Source organism: Lontra canadensis, unplaced genomic scaffold (assembly GCF_010015895.1).
Source record: "Lontra canadensis isolate GAN:19392208 unplaced genomic scaffold, GSC_riverotter_1.0 scaffold21, whole genome shotgun sequence".
NCBI lineage: Eukaryota > Metazoa > Chordata > Mammalia > Carnivora > Mustelidae > Lontra > Lontra canadensis.
Window position 1 is genome coordinate 5,320,841 of NW_022631015.1, and position 20,729 is coordinate 5,341,569.

The following is a 20,729-nucleotide window of genomic DNA, read 5'->3' on the forward strand; positions in this document are numbered from 1 at the left end:
TGCTTTGTAATAAATGACAATAGAAAAAAAATCCCAAATAATTGTTTTGGGTGGGGAGAAGTCATGGTGGGGAATATATGCCGGGCTGAGCAGATAAAAAGTCTGTAAAGGAAGACAAGAAAATTAAACTTTCCTCAGTAAGCTGAGGGTGGGGTGAGGGGAACAAAGCAGGGGCACGAGGATGGGGCATGTATGTGGGAACAGGATCTAGAAGTGGGTTTGGATGTGTGAAGGGCTGGGAACCGAGAAGGAAAAGGTAGTCAGCAACTCGTGAGCAACTACACCAATGGTACCGTCCCCAGAATTCTGGACTTTGCATATAGCATATGCCTTTGGAGGAAGAGATGCTTTCTTGTGTCTTGCCAAGGGTGCTGGGCTGGGTAGCTAAAAACCTCATAGTGTGACTTCGCGTAAAGATGTGGAAGGTGGCACGAGCATATTTAAAATTTCTATCTATTGCATTGACAAGCCACTGAACGCTGCAGATGGGAAGATAGATTTTCGTTGAAGTTCAGCCAAAAACACTTTTTGAAACAACTGACAAAATAGTACCATAGATGAATAATCCAGGGAGTTCCTGGGTATCTTCTCTCATGATGGCAGTCTCCTGCAAAGGTGCTACACTGAAGCTTCTAATAAGCAGTCACACACATGCACGATAATGTAACTTGTAGCTAGATATTTTCAGTTACACTTTGAAATGGGGGCACTGTGCTGCCTGGGTACATACTCAGTATGCTTTTGATGTCACTCGGAACAAGGGGATTCCCTCCTAATGCAGCTTACTATCACGAAAGTAGGTGGTTTCTTAGTATGATTATAGGGCCCTCGAAGTAAAATAAGCACATGGTTGTATGCTTTAAAGTAGCCCAATAGATAAAAAAAAATTCCAAAATTTTGAAGATGATTTATGTGATTTAAGTTCATAGTAAATTTATTTATTTATTTTTTATTATTTTTTTTTTTTTGGCGAACATAGGGATAAAACAGCTAAAGATTTTCCTTACTGAGTCCCCCAAGTCAGCTTAAAACTTGTTTCTGTGACCCTGGGGAATGAACACGACATTCGTGGTCTAGAATCTTCCACTGTTGTTTTGTTTTAACTCTTCCGGTACTCTAGAGTTCGTTCAGCTCCACCTGGCTCTTTGTCACCTGATCCGTGACATGACCAGCCCGTATCAGATGATTGCTGAAGGGACTTTCCACTGTGACACTGATGCTCTTCCTTAATTAATTAATGTGGTATTTTTCTTATATTAAATTGTAGGCATTTTTTAAAAGAGATTTTATTTGAGAGAGAGCACAAGTGGTGAGGGGGGTGCACAGAGGGAGAGGGAGAAGCAGACCCCCTGCTAAGCAGGGAGCCCTGCGTTGGGCTGATCCCCAGCTCCCGGGGTTCCAGGATTATGACCTGAGCCAAAGGCAGGTGCTTAACTGACTGAGCCACCCACATGCCCCAAATTCTTGGCAGGTCTGTAAAAAGGATCCCGTCTATGCTCTGTCTTCTGGCTGCTCTGTATCCCTTCCCAAGCAAGTATGGCCCCGTTCCTGGTTTATTATAGGTGCATAGTAGAAACTTGTTCTTTTACAAAGCAAAAATAGAATGGTGGGATGTTGCATTGACATTTAGTTGAAATGACACAACCAGATGTGAGGATAGAAAAGATGCGCATTTTATAAAAATAACTTCAGCTGTCCATTGGTATAGTCTATCACGTTGTGTAATATTTCCTTAAGTTGTTCATTTTTGAAATTTATTTTTAATTTTTTTATTTTAAGATTTTTATTTATTAGAGAGAGTGAGTGAGCACAATTGCGGGAGGGACAGAGGGAGAGGGAGAAGCAGGCTCCCCACTGAGTAGGGAGCCCAGTGCAGGACTCTATCCCAGGACCGCAGGATCATGACCTGAGCAGAAGGCAGATGCTTTACCTATTGAGCCACCCAGATACTTGGGTTTTTCATTTTTATTTTTTCATTTTTATTTTTATAAATATTAAATAAAAATCACCAGCACCCAGAGTGGTGTATTTTATTTGAAACATCAGAAAAAGTAAATGTAGTAACAATTTTATAACATTATGTAATAACATTCTCTAATGCAGTGGAATAATGTAGAAGTCATGTCTCTCAAAGGTAAACAGAACTTTGTAGTTAAGGAGGATGTTTCAAATATCCCCTCTTCTATTGTATATACTCATGTGCTTCCATTAACTAATGAGACATTGCTAGGGTCAACCAAACCCTGTCCTTTAGATGATCCCCCTAAACTTTTTGATTCAAGAATATAGTCCAAATAAATGTAAATTATCACATTTAAAATTTTATTCAACCTGAGGGATTCAGGATATGACATGATGTGATAAAGGAAGTTTTCTTCAAACCCATGGAAAGACAGCTAGAGAATAGGGATCTAAAAGTGAGGTTCAAGGTTCTTTTGGTTTAGAGCAGTACCTATTAAGCCTCTGTCAGCAGATTTCCTTAATGGGATCTTCGGTCTGTCTGGAGGAGGCAGTGGGGGAAACAGATGTCAGTAGGATAATGGGAGGTTGGTAGGAGACACAAAGGACCAGTTTAATTTCTATAGAGTGAAGCTTGACTTGTGCTTTGCATGTGTGCTCTTTCCAGAATCTGTGAAAGAAGTTTCTACAATGGTTTGCTCAGCTCTCAGGAGAGTCGCCCAGGTGCATGCTTACCTGGTGAGGAAGTCCAGTAGTGTCTCCAAAGGCCATCATTGTCAGGCCTTGGGCTCGAGACCTGCTGCTTCGGAGTCTGCTGGCCGAGGAGCTCCAGGTGGCATGGTGGAGCTGCTGGGCAAATCTTATCCTCAGGATGACTATAGCAACCTCTCCCGGAAGGTCCTCTCCAAGGTCGGCAGGAATCTGCACCACCAGCAGCATCACCCGCTCTGGCTGATTAAGGAGAGGGTGAAGGAGCACTTCTACAAGCAGTATGTGGGCCGCTTTGGGACTCCACTGTTCTCGGTCTATGATGACCTTTCTCCAGTGGTCACCACCTGGCAGAACTTTGACAGCCTGCTCATCCCAGTTGACCACCCCAGCAGGAAGAAGGGAGACAACTATTACCTGAACAGGACTCACATGCTGCGAGCACACACGTCTGCACACCAGTGGGACCTGCTGCACGCCGGACTGGATGCCTTCCTGGTGGTGGGCGATGTCTACCGGCGCGACCAGATCGACTCCCAGCACTACCCAGTGTTCCACCAGCTGGAGGGCGTCCGACTCTTCTCTAAGCATGAGGTGAGCCTTGAGACAGTTCTTACCATTGATAGCATGGACATTCTTGTTGAGGTCACTAAAGTTTATCTCAGTGAAACAGGTTGTCCTTGACCTCATTTTGCCTTTGTGAATTATGCATCCTTGATGGTTTCCTTTGTCCAGTCCAAGCCTCAATATTTTTTGATCAATTTGTTGTGTTAGTACCTGCAGGAATGAGTGGGCTTTGGTTTTCCCTCGTTTGAGCTTAGTCTTTCAATACTGACCTGCCTTTCTCTAGGTTTCTTCATATGAATGAATAGTCAGTGGCTCAAATTTATCCTCAGTCCAGGATGGTTAAGATACAATGCTGAAACCTATGGTCAAGTTACTCCAATTCTTAGTCAGTATAAGTTAATTAGGTATTCATACTATTAGACATTAATGAATTTCTTGTACCGTAGAGGGGACTGACAATTTATTGGCTCAGGTTGGAAACTGTGTTCTGTTCCCAAGCTCTTCACTTATCCTCCCTTCCTTTACATTTGTAGGAGTTTTACATTTTTTTCTTTGTGAGATGCCTAAGGTGTTGCTATTGCTGAAATATATGTTTGGATGCTTAGAGGTTTTTGATCAGGAAATCTGATATTCTGGTTATTCTCCAAAGCACCCAACACCTTACATGTTTGTTAGCTGATACCATAATATACTGATTTCCTAATTTCTTTTGGCAAATTATGAAAATCCCTAAAAGCTTGAGTCTGTTTCCTAAAAACCTGCAATACCACTTGCCTTTCATTCATACATTTTTAAATCTCTGCTTTTATGTAAGAAACAAATGGAATAAAAGGAGGCCAAGGAAATATTTCACTTTACCCTTTCTGCACTTCTTCCCCCATGTTCATCAAAGCAGGAGGAACAGTTCCCTCCCATGAACAGATGCTAAATGGGTTGTGGGACATGGAAAGGAATAGTATATGATCCCTAGGCTAAGAAGGAACCATTGTTTTGTTGTAGTAAGTGAGTCACGTTGTATGAGACGACTGTTTGCCTCAGGATGTGCTGTTTTCCTGTGGGTCTGTGATACCCCAGCACTAGGTGAGCTTCACATGGAAAGGCCACCCACGCTGAATTGCAGAGCTGCTTAAATGAGCGTTCTTACTACTTGGAATAGCTGACGGTATTCTAAGTTAGGATTAATACTATTAATCAGGGTATGGGTTTATTAGGAAATGAAAAAGAAACAAGGATAGTCAGGTCGCAGCCTAGGAAATGTGACCAAGTGATAGAATGTCGCCTACAATTAATGTGCTGGAGGGGATGTATGCTAGTGAGACAGGGTCGGGTCACGGTAGCCGGCCGGTGCTCAGTCTAGCTTCCCTCATTAAAAAAATGAGAAAAGTACTCACTGATTTGTAAGCCTGAATGCCATGAAAGTGGCAGTGAGAGCTTTGACACTTACACTAGCATTTTAATGGAGGAAAAATCCAGGCTACCTTAGAAGGTGGAAAAGAGGAAGAGGGGTAGGAAACTGGCTTTATCTTGTTTCATGTTTATTTGGGATCCAGTCCAACTTAGTCATTAGTGGACATGGCTAATCTAGACTGATAATGTTACTGTATATTCTGCCTTATCGTTAAAAAAATTAAACATAAACACACACACATAACTAATAATACAGTTTGATGAGGAATTCCATGTTCATTGTTTCTCATTTATTCCTCTTAATAAAACCCTCATGAGATCAGTTGTTTCCACTTTAACCATGAGGAATCTGAAGTCCCCAAAGGTTGTCCAAGGTTATCTGCCCAGTTCATTGCCCATTCTGCTGCCGTCTGTTGCTTTTTAGGGAGCTGTTTTGTAAGTGAGACCTGCTTGTGACCCAAGTGGTTTGTTAGTTTTAAGAATGGTGTTGGGGCTTGGGATGCTTGGGTGGCTCAGTCGTTAAGCGTCTGCCTTCGGCTTAGGTAATGATCCCAGGGTCCTGGGATCGAGTCCCACACAGGCTCCCAGCTTGGTGGGAAGTTTGCTTCTCCCTCTGCCTGCTGCTCCCCCTGTGTCTGCTTGCATGCTCTTTCTCTCACTCTGACAAATAAATAAGTAAAATCTTAAAAAAAAAAAATGATGTTGGGGGGAGAGAGGTTTTTGTTTTTTTTTGTTTTTGATTTTTTTTTTATTTGTTCATTTTAGCATGGTCTCACCTAAAGTGTTGGGATTAAGTCTGACCTAATCTTAACCATCAAAAAAATTTTTTTCCTTTCAGTTTATTCCCGTAGAACATGATTTTTCAGTGATTTTAATCATGTTACCTATGTAATTTAAAAATTATATTGTACACCATACACAAAGATAAACTCGAAATGGATAAAACACCTCAACATGAGTAAAGAATCCATCAGAATCCTAGAGGAGAACATAGGCAGTAACCTCTTCGATATCGGCCACAGCAACTTCTTTAAAGATATGTCTCCAACGGCAAAGGAAACAAAAGCGAAAATGAATTTTTGGGACTTCATCAAGATCAAAAGCTTCTGCACAGCAAAGGAAACAGTGAACAAAACAAAGAGGCAACCCATGGAATGGGAGAAGATATTCACAAATGATAGTACAGACAAAGGGCTGATATCCAGGATCTATAAAGAACTCCTCAAACTCAACACACACTAAACAGATAATCATGTCAAAAAATGGGCAGAAGACATGAATAGACATTTCTCCAATGAAGACATACAAATGGCTAACAGATACCTGAAAAAATGTTCATCATCACTAATCATCAGGGAGATTCAAATCAAAACCACATTGAGATACCACCTTACACCAGCTAGAATGGCCAAAATTAACAAGACAGTAAATAACGTGTGTTGGAGAGGATATGGAGAAAGGGGAACCCTCTTACACTATTGGTGGGAATGCAAGTTGGTACAGCCATTTTGGAAAACAGTGTGGAGGTTCCTCAAGAAATTAAAAATAGAGCTTCCCTATGACCCTGCAATTGCACTACTGGGTATTTACCCCAAAGATACAGATGTAGTGAAAAGAAGGGTCATCTGTACTCCAATGTTCATAGCAGCAATGGCCAAGGTCACCAAATGGTGGAAAGAATCAAGATGTCCTTCAACAGACAAATGGATAAGGAAGATGTGGTCCATATACGCTATGGATTATTATGCCTCCATCAGAAAGGATGAATACCCAACTTTAGTATCAACATGGACGGGATTGGAAGAGATTGTGCTGAGTGAAATAGGTCAAACAGAGAGAGTCAATTATCATATGGTTTCACTTATTTGTGGAGCATAAGAAATAACATGGAGGATATGGGGAGATGGAGAGGAGAAGGGAGTTGGGGGAAATTGGAGGGGGAGATGAACGATGAGAGACTGTGGACTCTGAAAAACAATCTAAGGGTTTTAAAGGGGCAGGGGGTAGGAGGTTGGGTGAGCCTGGTGATGGGTATTATTGAGGGCACGTATTGCATGGAACACTGGGTGTGGTATACATAAACAATGAATTCTGGTACACCGAAAAGAAATTAAAAAAAATATGGGATGTAGATAAAGTTCTTCTGTTACTAAATAATCTTTGTAAGTATTGTTTCAATCCCTATAAGGTATATTTCAACAAGAAGAAAAGTAAATACAGGGGTCTGGGTAAAAGAAACAGGGGTAAGCCTAGAAATGGATGAACTGTGACAATATATATTTTAACTATTGATTGATATTGTTTTTCGTAAAAAGGTTAAGTGTGTCAGTACTCACAAATCTAAATAGGCTAAACCTACCAATTATAGACATACATGACCAGAGTGGGCATTTTTCAGTGGCAGAGTCCTAAACAAAATCACACCAGAGGCTGAAAATAAAGGGCAGGTAAAAGATAGGTTAAGCAAATACCAGAAGAAAGCTGGCACAGCAATATTAATATTAGACAAAATAAAATTTGTGGCAAAAATTGATAAATATGAATAAAGAGGGATAATATATCAATCACAATGCTTTATGAACCAGGAATTTTAATGTGCCCAACATCATAGCCATAATACATAAACCAGAACTGGAGAAATAAAGTTAAATTTGACAAATTCATAATCATAGTAGAAGATTTTAAATGACTTCAATAAAAAACCAGTGGCTTAAGAAAACAAAGTGAATAAAATGAGTAAAGATACAGACAACCTGAAAACATGACTAATAGGCTTGACTTATGTTTATTTTTAAAGTTCTATAACTAAAATAAAATTCTGTAACTATACAGATCCACACAGAAATTCCATACTCACAGTTGGGGGTATGTAGTCACGTGGGATACTTAAAATAAGTTGTCTATGTACTGGTTGACAGCTAAAGTCTAAACAAATGTCAAAGAATCAATAACATAAATAGAACTCTGCTTGACTAGGATGTAGTTATGTAGAAATGTCTTTGGATATTTAAAAACTCACAATTGTAGATTCCTGGGATAAAGAGAAATATTATAGTAAATTGCAAATTACTTATTAATCAGCAATGAAAATATTCTCTTGAAACTGCTGAGATATGCAGGAAAATAGTCACTTTATTTTGTAGAAAATTGGTAGACCCCACTTAAATTGTGTGATCACAGTTAACATTAATAAAGCAAGATGTGTGGGATGTAGATAAAGACATACTTGTAGTACATTTAGTTTAAATATATTTAGGAAAAATTTAAAACCCTGAAAAATCAATGAATTAAGTGTCATTTTAAGATGCTAAAGCAAACAACATTCTATTAAAAAAGTAGAAGGGAGGTGGGTTGTATATTTTTTAATAGTCCCAATTCTTACAAAACAGATACAGCAACTGGAATAGCAAAGCCCATCTCCAAGACAAGTGGGTGACAAGGTCTTCACAAATGGCGGGAACTCACAGCTGCCAGCCAGAAGATCTGCATTGTGTCAGAAACTGAGGCAACAGAGGGAACTAGTGAGGGCTGAGGGGAGGAGAGCTTCTTCTGAGTTTCTCAGGGAACAAACTTTGGACAACCAAATTTATTCGTGGGGCTTTGACATTTAGTGTTAGTAATAACATTGTTCACCAATGACCACCAACATCACAAAAAAGAGGGGCCAGGGCCAGATTTTCAGGTCTCCTGATAGAAGAATACAATGGCAACTCTAAAGTCTTGCCAAAATACTTGAACCTGAATTTGATCAAATCTCTAGATCCAGCTCCAAATTTATAGGAAGTACAGAGGACAGAGAAACACGTTAAACTCTGCCATTAATTAATAATTAATAAGCAAAATTAATTAATAAGAAAAATCCAACCTGTGGGAAATGCGATAGCATTGCTTCTCAAGATGTGATGTGGATAATGAAATAAGCAGGAAAATCAAAAGGAAGACCTTAGAAATGTTTAAGCAGCAGTGTTTAGAAATGTTCAAGCCATCATATTCAAGCAGGCCATCAGTGGACTCCCTTTATGGAGTAGCATGTAAACTGGTCCCAGTGTTCTTCCCCACTCCCGGCTAGTTGCATGTGCTCGGTCTGTGTGGTGGTCATGCGCACGAGGGCCCTGTCTCAGTCTGACACCAACTGGAAATCTTCAACTGTCCCTTCTGCATAGACAGCTGGAGAAGCACTGCTCTGCAGGACAAATGATTCCGTTTCATCAAATGAACTGCAAGAAAAATAAAAGGGAAATATACCTGTAGAGTGAAAGATCAAGCAATCACAATGCTTAGATCCTATCAAGAGAAACCATCTTTAAGGAAAAAATCATTTGAAGCCATTGGAATTTGAATGCTCACTGAATATCTGAATTTAAGGAGTTCTGTATCTTTATTTTTTAAGGTATGCTTGTGGCATTATATTTCTAGAAAGTCAATTTCCTTTAGATTTACATATTGGGGTACCAGTGAGTGAAAGGATCAGATGTCTGGTTTAATTCCGAAGAATATGGGGCCAGGCATGTGGGGATGAATGGAAGAGGATTGGTCATGAATTGTTAATTACTGAAGCTGGGTGCTGGATACACGAGGGATCTTTATCCTTTCTACTTTTGTGTGTGTTTGAAATTTTTCTGATAAAAGATTAAGGAAAAAGACTGAACGAAGAACACTGGGGTTAGTCAGTCAATCAGAAAAACATTTATTGAACACACACTGGGGTTCAGGTCTGTAAGATGGTATTAGACAATCATGAGATGCTCCCTGGTTTCATGTGGAAGACAGCTGTTAAGATTAAAAAACAAACAAACAGGAGGCAGAAGATATTAATCATACAAGATTACAGTGCATAAACAATGAATTTTGGAACACGGAAAAACATAAAATTAAATTAAAAAATATGGAAAAAAAAGAAGATTACATTGCATACAATAGAAGACTGAAATCAATTAAACCTGGGATTAATAGCCTCACTTCCATCATTCTGAGGTAATTTTACATGTTTTTACCAAGTCTGAAAGACTTGTATGGTCTGTTTCAGAGAATAGAGAGACCTATCAAGCTCATTTTATGAGGTTAGACATGTTAATATACAAACTAGATGAAAAAGAAAATTTTAGAAGTTTCATTTTTATGAACATAGATGATTCTCTATTTTAATGAACAGATATAGAATTATTACATGAAATATTTGCAAATTTAATTCACTGGTGTATTGTGTCCTACCACGTTATTATTATACATTTATTCCATTATAGTATATTTAACTGATGTAAGGAGAAGAAGCATGTGATCACCTCAATAGATGTAGAAAAGTAATTTGACAGCATTTAATGTTTTATGACATAAAAAAAAGCATTTGATGACATTAGAGACTCGATACAAACTTTTAGCAGACTAGGAATAGAAGGGAACTTTCTTTTTCTTTTACTTTTTTTTTTTTTTTTTAAAGATTTTATCTATTTGAGAGAAAGAGAGAGTGAAAGAGAGAGCACAAGCCAGGGGGAGAGACAAAGGGAGAGGGAGAAGTAGACTCCATTGAATCGTGAGACTTAATCCCAGGATCCTGGGATGGTGACCCGAGCCGAAGGCAGATGCTTACCCGACTGAGCCACTCTGGTGCCCCTCCCTAGAGGGGAACTTTCTTAAATAATATTTGTCAAGCAGTCACAGCAAAGATCATAACTGGTGAGTCATTATAAATATTTCTATCAAAATAAGCAACAATTCAGGATCACTTGCCATCACGGCTTCTATTCATCATTGTGTGGGAAGTTCTACTTTATGTAGTAAGCCAGAAAGAGAAATGGAAGGTATAAGCATTGGAAAATATGAGATTAAAGTTGCTTAATTTTATTTTATTAAAAATAAATAAATTAATAAATAAAATAAATTATTTTATTAAAAATAAATTGTATTATTTATTTATTTTTAAGATTTTATTTATTTGAGAGAGAGAAGAGAGAGAGAGAGCATGGGGTGTGGGAAAGAGGGTCAGAGGGAGAAGCAGACTCTGCCCTGAGCAGGGAGCCCTAGGACTCCAGGATCATGACCTAAGGCGAAAACAGTTGCTTAACCAACTGAGCCACCCAGGCACCCAAAGTTGCTTATTTTTAGATGATATGATTGTTTATCTAGAAAATTGAATTGAATATTCAGGTCAATTATTAGAATTAATAAGACAGTTGAGTAAAGTTGGTGGGTATAATATAGAAAAAATATGTTTCTAATCCACAAGTAATGACCAATTAGAAAATATAATGAAATAAAGATTTCATTCATAGTATCAACTAAAACTTTGAAGTGCCCAGGGTATAGTTGTTGCTGAAAATGCTGAAGATGTTTATGGATAAGATTATCAGATATTATTAAAAGACATAAAAGAAGAGGAGAAAAAGGATATACCATAATCATAGATTGATAGCTAGGAAAAAAATATCATGAAGATGCCAGTTCCTCAATCAGTGTATAAATTCAGTATAAATCTAACCAAAATATCCACTGGGTATTTTGGAGAAGTTGAAGGACTAATTTTCAAATTCACAGGAAGAACAACTTTGTGAGTAGCCAGATCAAATTTTTACAAGCACCAGTATCAGGGGCATGCCTTACCAGACTTCAAGACTTAAATGCTCTGTTATTAAGATGGCTTTTTATTGGCACAAGGTTAATCAAATGAAGAACTCTGAAATAGCTCTCCTCATATTTATAAATGTATGATCTTATTACAAAGTGGAAATGGTGTTACATAAATGGGGAGATGATGGATTCTACATGAATTTGCTCTGAAACAATTATGTGTATAGGAAAAAAGAATCTTTTCCTATCTGGATGCAAAATTCAATTCTGGATGGATTCACAATCCATTTGTGAAGAGGTCTTTACAATTTTAAGAAGAAAATATGAGAAGTTACCATTATCACCATGGGAGTAGAATATAATATCTTAAACTCAGACTCCCTAAAAAGAAAAATCCCGAGTGAAAAAAATTGTTGAAGAGTGACTATTAAAATAACATTTCTGCCTAACAAAAAGTCTTTCATAAATGAAGTTAAAAGACAAGCAGCAGGCAGGGTGGGAATGTTTGTGTGTATACAGCTAAAAGATTAATGTTGATCAAATTAAAAGTTTTTAGTTTGAAAAAAGGAATCCAGTAGGGAAAGTCTGACAATACCAAATGTTGGCCAGTACATGCTCTGGGCGAGTATGAAAACACACGCCTGAAATTTCACTCCCACGGATATATTAAGATATATTCTTGAGTTCTTGTATTAGCAGATAGATGAGAATGTTCATAGCACTCTTAGTATTAGCCCAAACCTGGTACAACCCATATTCTACCAAGAGTAGAAAAGGTAAATAAATTGTGGTAATGTATCTGAGGGTATGTGAAGTACTATCTGTGAAAATAAGTAAATCACAACTATATGCACTGACATGAATGAATATGTAAAGTAGTATTAGGCAAAGAAAGAAAGATATAGAAGCTTATGTATGATTGCATTTATGTGGCTTTAAAAATGGGCAAAATTAATCAGTGTGTTACTTAGGGGTTCATGCATGTGTGGAAAAATTAAGGGACACAAAGGAATAATGAAAAAAATTAGCCGTTACCTATTAGGAGCCACAAGGGGATTGTGATCAGGTAAGGGCATGAAGAGGGCTGCAAAAGTTTTGGTACTGTTTTCTTTTCTGAAAATGGATATGGGTTGTGAGCACACATGTATGTGCTTCTATTATTCTTTAAATATGATATACTGTACGCTCTTTAAATGAATGATTTATTGTGGAATTAAAAAAATAATAACCCGTCATCAGCATTAACAGCCTATCAATAGATGTGATCGGCCAATAAGCAATGACTGGTCTTATCAGCAAATAAAATGCAAAGTTAAAATGTAAAGGAACCAGATATTGTTACAAACCCATTAGATTAGTAAAAATTAATAACCCGACAATAGCAAGAATCTAGAGGAGCCACATAATCTTACATCCTTTTACTGAGAATGTATATAGTTGCCACCACTTTGTAGAGTTATTTGGTAGTTTATTTTTTATTAATTGTATACTCTGTAATCTGGTGTTTTTTCCTTTAAGTGTAAAGAATAAAGGACAGTTGGCGCTATTTGTACATTGAATGCTTTATCGCAGCTAACATAGATCATCTATGTCAACATGGATGAGGTTTTAATACAATGTTGAGGGAAACAAATAAGTTATGAGTGATACCAAACTGATATCCTTCTTTTTTTTTTAAGAGGGAGAGAAAGAGAGAGAGGGAGAGAGAGAGCATGCGTCCATGATCTTGGTGGGGGAAAGGGGCAGAGGGAGAGGAGAGGGAGAGACTCTTGAGCAGGCTCCCTGCTCCTGCAGATCCTGACTCAGGTATCAAGTTTACTATCCTGAGACTGTGACCTGAGCTGAAATCGAGAGTCGGACACTTAACCAACTGAACCACCCAGGCACCCCTAAGCTATTATCTTTTTAATTAATTAATTAATTGAGAGAGAGAGAGTGTGAGAGAGAAAGATCACAGGCAGGATGTGAGGTAGAAGGAGAAGCAGACTCCCTGCTGAGCAGGGAGCCTGACACGGGACTTGATCCCAGGACCCCGGGATCATGATCTGAGTGGAATGCAGATGCTTAACTAACTGAGCCACCCAGGTGCCCATAATATCTTTTTTTTTAAAAGATTTTATTTACTTATTTTTGAGAGCACGAGCCAAGGGAGTGAGCACATGGGAGCTGGGGGTAGGGGGAGAGGGAGAAGCAAACTCCCTGCTGAGCAGGGAGCCCAAGGCGGGACTTGATCCAGGGACCCCTGGACCGTGACCCGAGCCGAAGGCAGACACTCAACCGACTCAGCCACCCAGGTCCCTTTATTTTTATTTTTAATTAATTAATTAATTTTTGAGATCTAGAAAGCACTTTAATATTCTAACCTTCTTCAAAAAAAATATAGAACGCTTCACAAATTTGCGTGTAGACAAGGGTATTGTTTTGGTTTCAGTATATGTGCTGCCAAAGTGAGTACCCCAGGTGCCCTTTTATAGATATTTTAGAATATGCCCAAATAACAAGTGTTCTCATCGTGTGCTTCCTCATGCTTTGCCTCTCTCACTTGCTCTAGCTTTCTTTCCTTCTGTCTCTCCACACCCATCCCCCCCATTGCACATACCATGTTTTTTGGTGGTTTTGTTTAGTTTTTCAGGTTTCTTTGTTAGATTGATTTGTTGATGGGTGTGAGAAAAATACATGAGAATGATGAACACCAAAATCAAGACACTGATTACCTGGCAGGTGAAGGGAAGGTGAGTGATAGCAGGCATCATTGTTGTTTGCAATGAGTTTCTTTGGAGGCTAGAAGGATTTTTGAGACTAAAAAGTTTGAGCACCTCTGTTCAATTGCTTCAAAAGTAAATTTTTACTGAACATGAGAGGCATTTATTTTGCAAAGAATAGCAAATCTCATGTGTTTGGCAGACCCACCAGAGGGAGCCCATACAAATCCTGTATCTATTTAATATGATTTAAAAAAAAATTAATAAGTATCTACCTGGACCGTGTTCAGAGAAGCTGTATCTTCATTTTGTCCCTGGAGATGCCTTGTCCTGTTTCACCAGCTGTGCCCTGTGTGTGTCCTGGGAATGCACTCCGCATGCGGTGAGCACACCGAGGGGCCATGGAGGAGGTAGGCCGCTCTGCAATTTAGTCTTTACTCTGGGCTGCAGACTTTTTGTTTCCTCAGTGTGTCTTCATTGGCTCCACTCCCCTTCTACGACTTCCTCCGGGTCTTATCCAGAGTCTTCCTCTTACATACACACACATGCAAGTTTTATCCACAGTCTTCCTCTTACGTACACACACATGCAAGCCGTACTTCCTCCTGAATTTAAGATTATTCATGATAAGCCTTCCTTTCTTCCTATTTCTGTCTTCAGTATTATTATTAAAAAAAATTCTAATTGCTGCTTTTTTCTTTTTTTAATTTTAAGAATCCACATATCTACCTTGTCTTTGTCTTCTTGGCTGGTAGTTCTCGAATTTGAGTATATTAACAAGTCCTGGTCCATGACTAAGTTTTTGTGGCTCTTATAGGAAAATTACTGATACAAGAGGAAGGTAGCAAGTTTTATAAATGTATATTTGTTTGCTTTAAAGGACACTTCCTTATCCTGAGATGATTTCTTTGCTACCTTCTTAAATATTCTTTTATGAAGTGATGGTAATGGTATTTTAAAAATGTGCCTATATTTCCAAAATAAAGCATTGCCAGCTTTATCTTAGTTCCTAGATTTTTTTGGAATTTCCACTAGCCTATGAAATACAAAGTAAAGTCTCATATTTCTAAGTAAATACACGTATGTCTTGATAAATGAAGACACAGTTGTGTTATTGAGAAGTTGTAAATATTCTATAATTAATAGCGATTCATGCATATTCACAGAAACAAAGGGGAATGTTTCTACAGAAGAGATGAATAAAGGTATACAGAGAAGTAAGCGTTGATATAATTCAGACCACAGCACATTACTGTTGTCCAGTAGGTCCAATTCATGTCCCATCCCATCTCAGCTGCCTCCTCTTTAAAAATAATCACTGGCATTCCCCATTTCTTCCTGTAGGAGTGTGGTTGAGGAGTTCCCTCCACGGTTGTGCTCCTTGCCTGTAATTATTCAATCTAAGTGGAGTGGATATCCTTCATTTCACACAACCCCTTTGGCATCCTTTGTGGTTCATCCTTGTTAGAAAACCACTCTCATTTTTCATCAGGAAATTTCATTTTTGCTCCCTTTAATATTCTCTCCCACCTTCCAGATGGTTCATTAGAACCCTCCTGTTCTTGGGCTTCTTTTCCTGAGTTTCCCCACTGTTACTCTTGTGGTGAGCCAAAGGTAGTCTCTTTATTTCTGCTTTCTATCCTGAATCACTTTTCTATCATTCAGTGAATGACAAGGTTTTATTCTCCACCATGCGGTTATTGGGTTTCCTTAATAGCCTCATGCGGAGGGGCTTTATTGAAGGCACTTTTATTTGGCCTTGATAGATTATAGTCACCATATTTCCCTAATCTCCTCTTTAAACTCTTTTAGGAAGGACTCCTTCTGTCAAAGACACACTTAAATTGAAATGGCTTCTTTTTTTTAATATTCTTTTTCTCCACCCAAGTGTTTACTTAGGTGTATCTCTTGACAGGGAAGCAAAAGGCAACTGGTCACAGCCAGGGGTCCACAGTATATTGGATTTGAGTAATACCCCTTTATTGGAGGGCAGAGGGGGTTTGGAGAGCCATTTAAAGAGAGACCAGTCTGTTTTCTGTGGCACAAGGCTTTTGCAGATAATTTGTTCTTGCCATGACAGAATAGAAACTCCATAGCTTCTTAGCCTGAGACCATGTCACTTACCTATAGCACTGGGCTTCTGGTACATCTTGCCTTGAACTTTTACCTTGTGCATGTCTGATTTCTCCAGCGGGTTGGTTACTTCCTTCAGGATGTCTTCTGTCCAGTCCAGGATCCTGCACAGAGTACAAGTTGGTAAATGTGGTGCTTGGATGTCTCCCACCTTCTGGTCTGCCAGCCTCCACTCTGCAAAGGATGGCAACTAATGTAGTTAAGGGCATGACAGTTCACCTGTCACCTTTCCTCCTGGGCATTTTCTAGAGCCTTCCAGAGGAGCAGGCGTATCATTCCAGGCTGGGTTGCAGGACAGAAACCACAGAGTAATGCATCAGGGAAACTCAACATAAAGAATTATTAACTATAACATAGGAAATTGATGCAGTGAGGGATTGGCTAGTAAGAGGTAAGGAGAACTCTAGAGAGCACAGAACTCACAGATAAGTGAACAGCTGCTACCCCTAGGATTGACACTGAACCCCTAAAGGAGAGCCCTGTGCCGCCACCCCCTGCTGTGGCTCCCCGAATGGCACAGAGGTGGTATGGTTTCATGCTGGTGAAATTTCTGGGTATCCACATTCTGGAATTTGCTGGAAATCTGCTTTCTGGGGGGCCAGGAAGAGCTATTTTGAGGGTGGTGTCTTGTAGGGAGCACACTGCATAAGGTTGCCTGGGAAGGTTCTTGGAGGAGGCAGCTGTCTACTGTGGGAGCTCCTAGGGAACCAAGAGCTGCTGCTTACCCTGCAGGACACCTGGGATCCAGCAGGAATCCCTTTGTAATGTGTCTTTTCAGGGACCTGTACTGACAGAGCTTACTGTTTTGCTGCCAGCAAAGGAAAAATATTTGAAGGGCCCAGCTCAGTTTTCACAGAGCACTCAATGGAAGATTGACTTGTGGCTGAGGGGCAATGCATTGATAACGAGCACAGCCAGCTTGCTCCTTTTCCCGAATATCTAGAAGCGTTTGGGGAGTTAGTTATTCACCCAATAGTTAGGTTGATAGGGAAAGTTACTTTGAAGGCGGCACAGACTTTTGTCCTTGATTCTAATTTAAAAATTTCTGAGTATATTTTAGGTCGTGGACAAGCTGTCTGGTTACTTGTTCTTAGTATACGGATGCGTAAAGGACAGAGGATATTCTGGAAGGTAAAAGTTGGAACCAGTATAGGATCCGGAGAAAACCAGATAAATATCCTCCACATCTCATTCCTTGAAGATCTCGGGAAAATCATTATCATTTACATTCTGCATTTGCTATTGGAGGCCAAGAGGGCCTCATTATGTTTTACTGAATCCACATAATTACAGTAGCAGTATTTTTTTCTACCAGCTGAAGTGATGTGTGAAAGTAGCAAAAATATTTCCACATTGATATTATGCTCTTTCACAGTAGACTTCACACCTTGCTGGGGACTGCATTTCTTTGTGTGGTGCACGCTATGGAAACCTACTTTCTATGGAAGGGGTGGTGTAATTTCACATTTTTAACTTGGTACGTACCTTCCCATTACTTGGGAATGTAATGGAAGGGAGTTTTCTGTACCAGCCATCCTTAGAATCGGCTAGTAACCTGTGATACATACATCTTCTTGAACTGTCAGTTTAAGTATTTTTTTTTTAAGATTTATTTATTTATTTGACAGAGAGAAAGAGATCACAAGTAGGCAGAGAGGCAGGCAGAGAGAGAGGGAAGCAGGCTCCCTGCTGAGCAGAGAACCCGATGCGGGGCTCGATCCCAGGACCTGGGATCATGACCGGAGCCGAAGGCAGAGGCTTAACCCACTGAGCCACCCAGGCGCCCCTTGAACTGTCAGTTTAGATACTGAAGTCTGCTCATAGATGGAAAAGAAGATGCTCCTGCTGTTTGTCACTTTAAGTGTCTTCTTTCTGAAGCTTTGTCCTTAGGTCTTCTAATGTCATCCCCCAGACTCATCCTGGGGTAGGTCTCTGAAATTGTAAACTAGTTAATATGAATGAATTTGAAAGATAAAACAGAGTTCTCTTAAACTAAATACATCATTTAAAGAAAAATGCTGTTTTTCACCTATATGGTGGCTTTCTATAATGTGGTATATATGATTGATAGCATTTCATCATTGCAATGATTTCTAGCCTTTTTCTTTTACCATTTGGGAATCTGCTGAGAGATTTGGATACTACACACACAGACACACACACACACGGGATCTTGTATGTAGTTTAAGGGGTAGGATATGCTCTTGGGCTAGAAGTTACTGTCAAGGATATAGTTCATTCTCCATGTCGATAGTTCCCAGCCTATGTGTGTAGTAAACTGGAAGAACTATTATTCCTTATTCCCTTAGTATTTCTCTATTCCCACTTCCGTTTCTTATAATACCTCTCTTGGATCACATTGGGATCCAGGCTGGGATTATGTGTGATGGTGGATTACCTGAACAGCAGCAGAAGTTAGGGTTACTTAGCTATGGGGAGACAGAGAATGCTGCCTAACTTGGGAATGACCAGATGTCAGCTATCGGAGTGATTGGAAGATCAAGGTTGAAATCAAGAGCTAAGAGTCAGAGGCTGTCTAGGAATAGGTGGGTGACTTGAATGTGTTTGGGGAAGCCAAGGAACAATTTCCTCCCATATCTAAGAGCCTTTATCTTGGGGCACAGGGTGTTCCTATGTAGTGACCATTCCAGATCCAAGAAATGGAATATTTGTTTTTTGTTTAGAAGCTTGTAAGATAGAGAGCTACCTTGAGATTGGACTCAGGTACAGAGTTGGGTGGCATGGGTCTTGTGGGGAGCAGATCTTAGCACACATCCAGTGAAAGGTGACTCTTGGAGGCCTGGCGTGTTATGGGGTTTGAATAATCATTGTATGTATCATTTAAGGTTAATGGCCTAGGCTTACATCAAAATAGAGAGGGGTTTACATTACACAAATAGAAAGAATAATTTTATCACTGTAAGAATTATGAGTGAGAGGCCATTTCAAAGGGATTTGGGGTCAACTTATCATCCAGGTGATGTTTCTAATATTTTGAGAAGATGGACTCTTAGAAAGGGGAAGGACCCTCAGTTCAGTTGCCCCAACTCTGTTACCTTTTTCTGTGCAAAAACTTGGGATAGCAATGACGTGTCATTTCTTAGGGAATTTGATCATGGGACCATGTAGAATATGTATCTGTCTGCCTTGGGAATAGTGGTATAAATGATTCTTATTTGAACCAAAGTATCAAATATAATTTTAAAACCTAGCTGTTAGATTTTGATTCCATCATGCATCAATATATATTATAGCATTAGTCAACTAATCCACAATAAATATATCTATAGTGATAGGACTAACAGTGATTCATTGTTCAAAAGCTCTACCAGTGTTTGAAATCTACAGCCTACCTAGGATACCACTATAGATTAACTAATGGTCTCCTCAGTGAATTGTGGAGATTTTGACTTTTCAGATGTATTCCAGGGCTATAAGAGCTTTTCGGCGTTGACCTTTTATGTTGTACTATCTGGAAACAGAGCCCTAGGGTGTGTGTGTGTGTGTGTGTGTGTGTGTGTGTGTGTGTTTTATATAAAGTGATTTATTGCAAGGAAGTGGCTTACGTGATTATGGAGGCTGAGAAGTCAGACCACAGAGAGCCGGTGACAGAGTTCCAGTCTGAGTCCAAAGGCATGAGAAGCAGGAAAGCCAGTGGTATAAGTTCCAATTCAAATTCACAAGTCCAAACACAGAAGACTGTCATTCTGCCTCAAAGACAGTCAGGCACAGGGAAAAAATTAATTGTAACTCAGCCTTTTATTTATTCTGGCCTTCAACAGATTGGATGATCCCAGTCACATTAGAGAGTGCAATCTGCTTTACTCAGCCTACAGATTCTGATGTTAATCTCATCTATAAACACTCTCATAGACATATCTGGAAATCATGGTCAACCAAATATGTGGGCACTCTGAGACCCAGTCAAGTGGACACATAAAATTGACCATCACAGTCTTCTTGGGCAGCCAGGGTTTGTAGTGGCACGCTGAAAGTCCCTAGTCAGTTCTCCTCAGTCCCTAATTTTGTTCTGTGGATGCCACATTTTAGTAACTCCTAGTAAACAACTTAGTCAGTTACTAGTAAATAACCTTTATTTCTAGATAAAAGTGTGAAAGTATGAAATTTTGCATTTTTCACCCTTGAGGATTAAATAGATGACTTGAACTTTTGGGTCGTTGGAGCTCACTGTGGGTCTTGGCCTCATAGATGGCAAATGTTTTTGGTAGCAGTGCTTATTTTTCTGGAAGTTTCACCTGCTTTTGAGCTGGTGTGAGGGGAGTCAAATCCATGCTCTGCAACCTACTATCTGGTGACCTTTGATAAGTGACTTAACCACTTTGAATCTCAGTTTCTTTAACTAACACAGCTACAATTCCTGAGTTGGCGTTAAAGAGCTTAGCATGATTTCTGACAAGTGGGATGTGCCTGGCAAATGGTCACCACCCACCCATCCCCTTACATTATCATAAAAGTAGATGTCTGCCTTTTTGTGTTGGTTAAGTGTAGATCCAGCTGTAGGTCAACATGAATCAGGTACCTCTTGGGTCCTGGTTTTTAGATCTGATCTACTTTTACTTTTACTTTTCTTCTCTCTCTCTCTCTTAAAGCCACTATCTTTTCTGTTGACTGATTAGTAATATGTCTCCTGTCATCTTCCTTTACAGTAGGTGATAGAATTTAGATGGG

General features: G+C 39.4%; 1 protein-coding gene across 3 annotated transcripts in view; it reads left to right on the plus strand.

Annotated features, from left to right (window-relative positions):
* The window catches only part of FARS2 (phenylalanyl-tRNA synthetase 2, mitochondrial), a 525,092-nt gene that overhangs the window by 134,260 nt on the left and 370,103 nt on the right, over nt 1-20,729 (plus strand). For 2 of the 3 annotated variants that reach the window (XM_032861501.1, XM_032861500.1), the window contains one exon: nt 2,627-3,261. The exons of the other annotated variant lie outside the window; for it this stretch is intronic. In XM_032861501.1, the coding sequence (XP_032717392.1) occupies nt 2,650-3,261 (612 nt within the window). In that variant the 5' untranslated portion in view covers nt 2,627-2,649. The remainder of the gene's footprint in view (nt 1-2,626; nt 3,262-20,729) is intronic. 3 annotated transcript variants of the gene reach the window in all.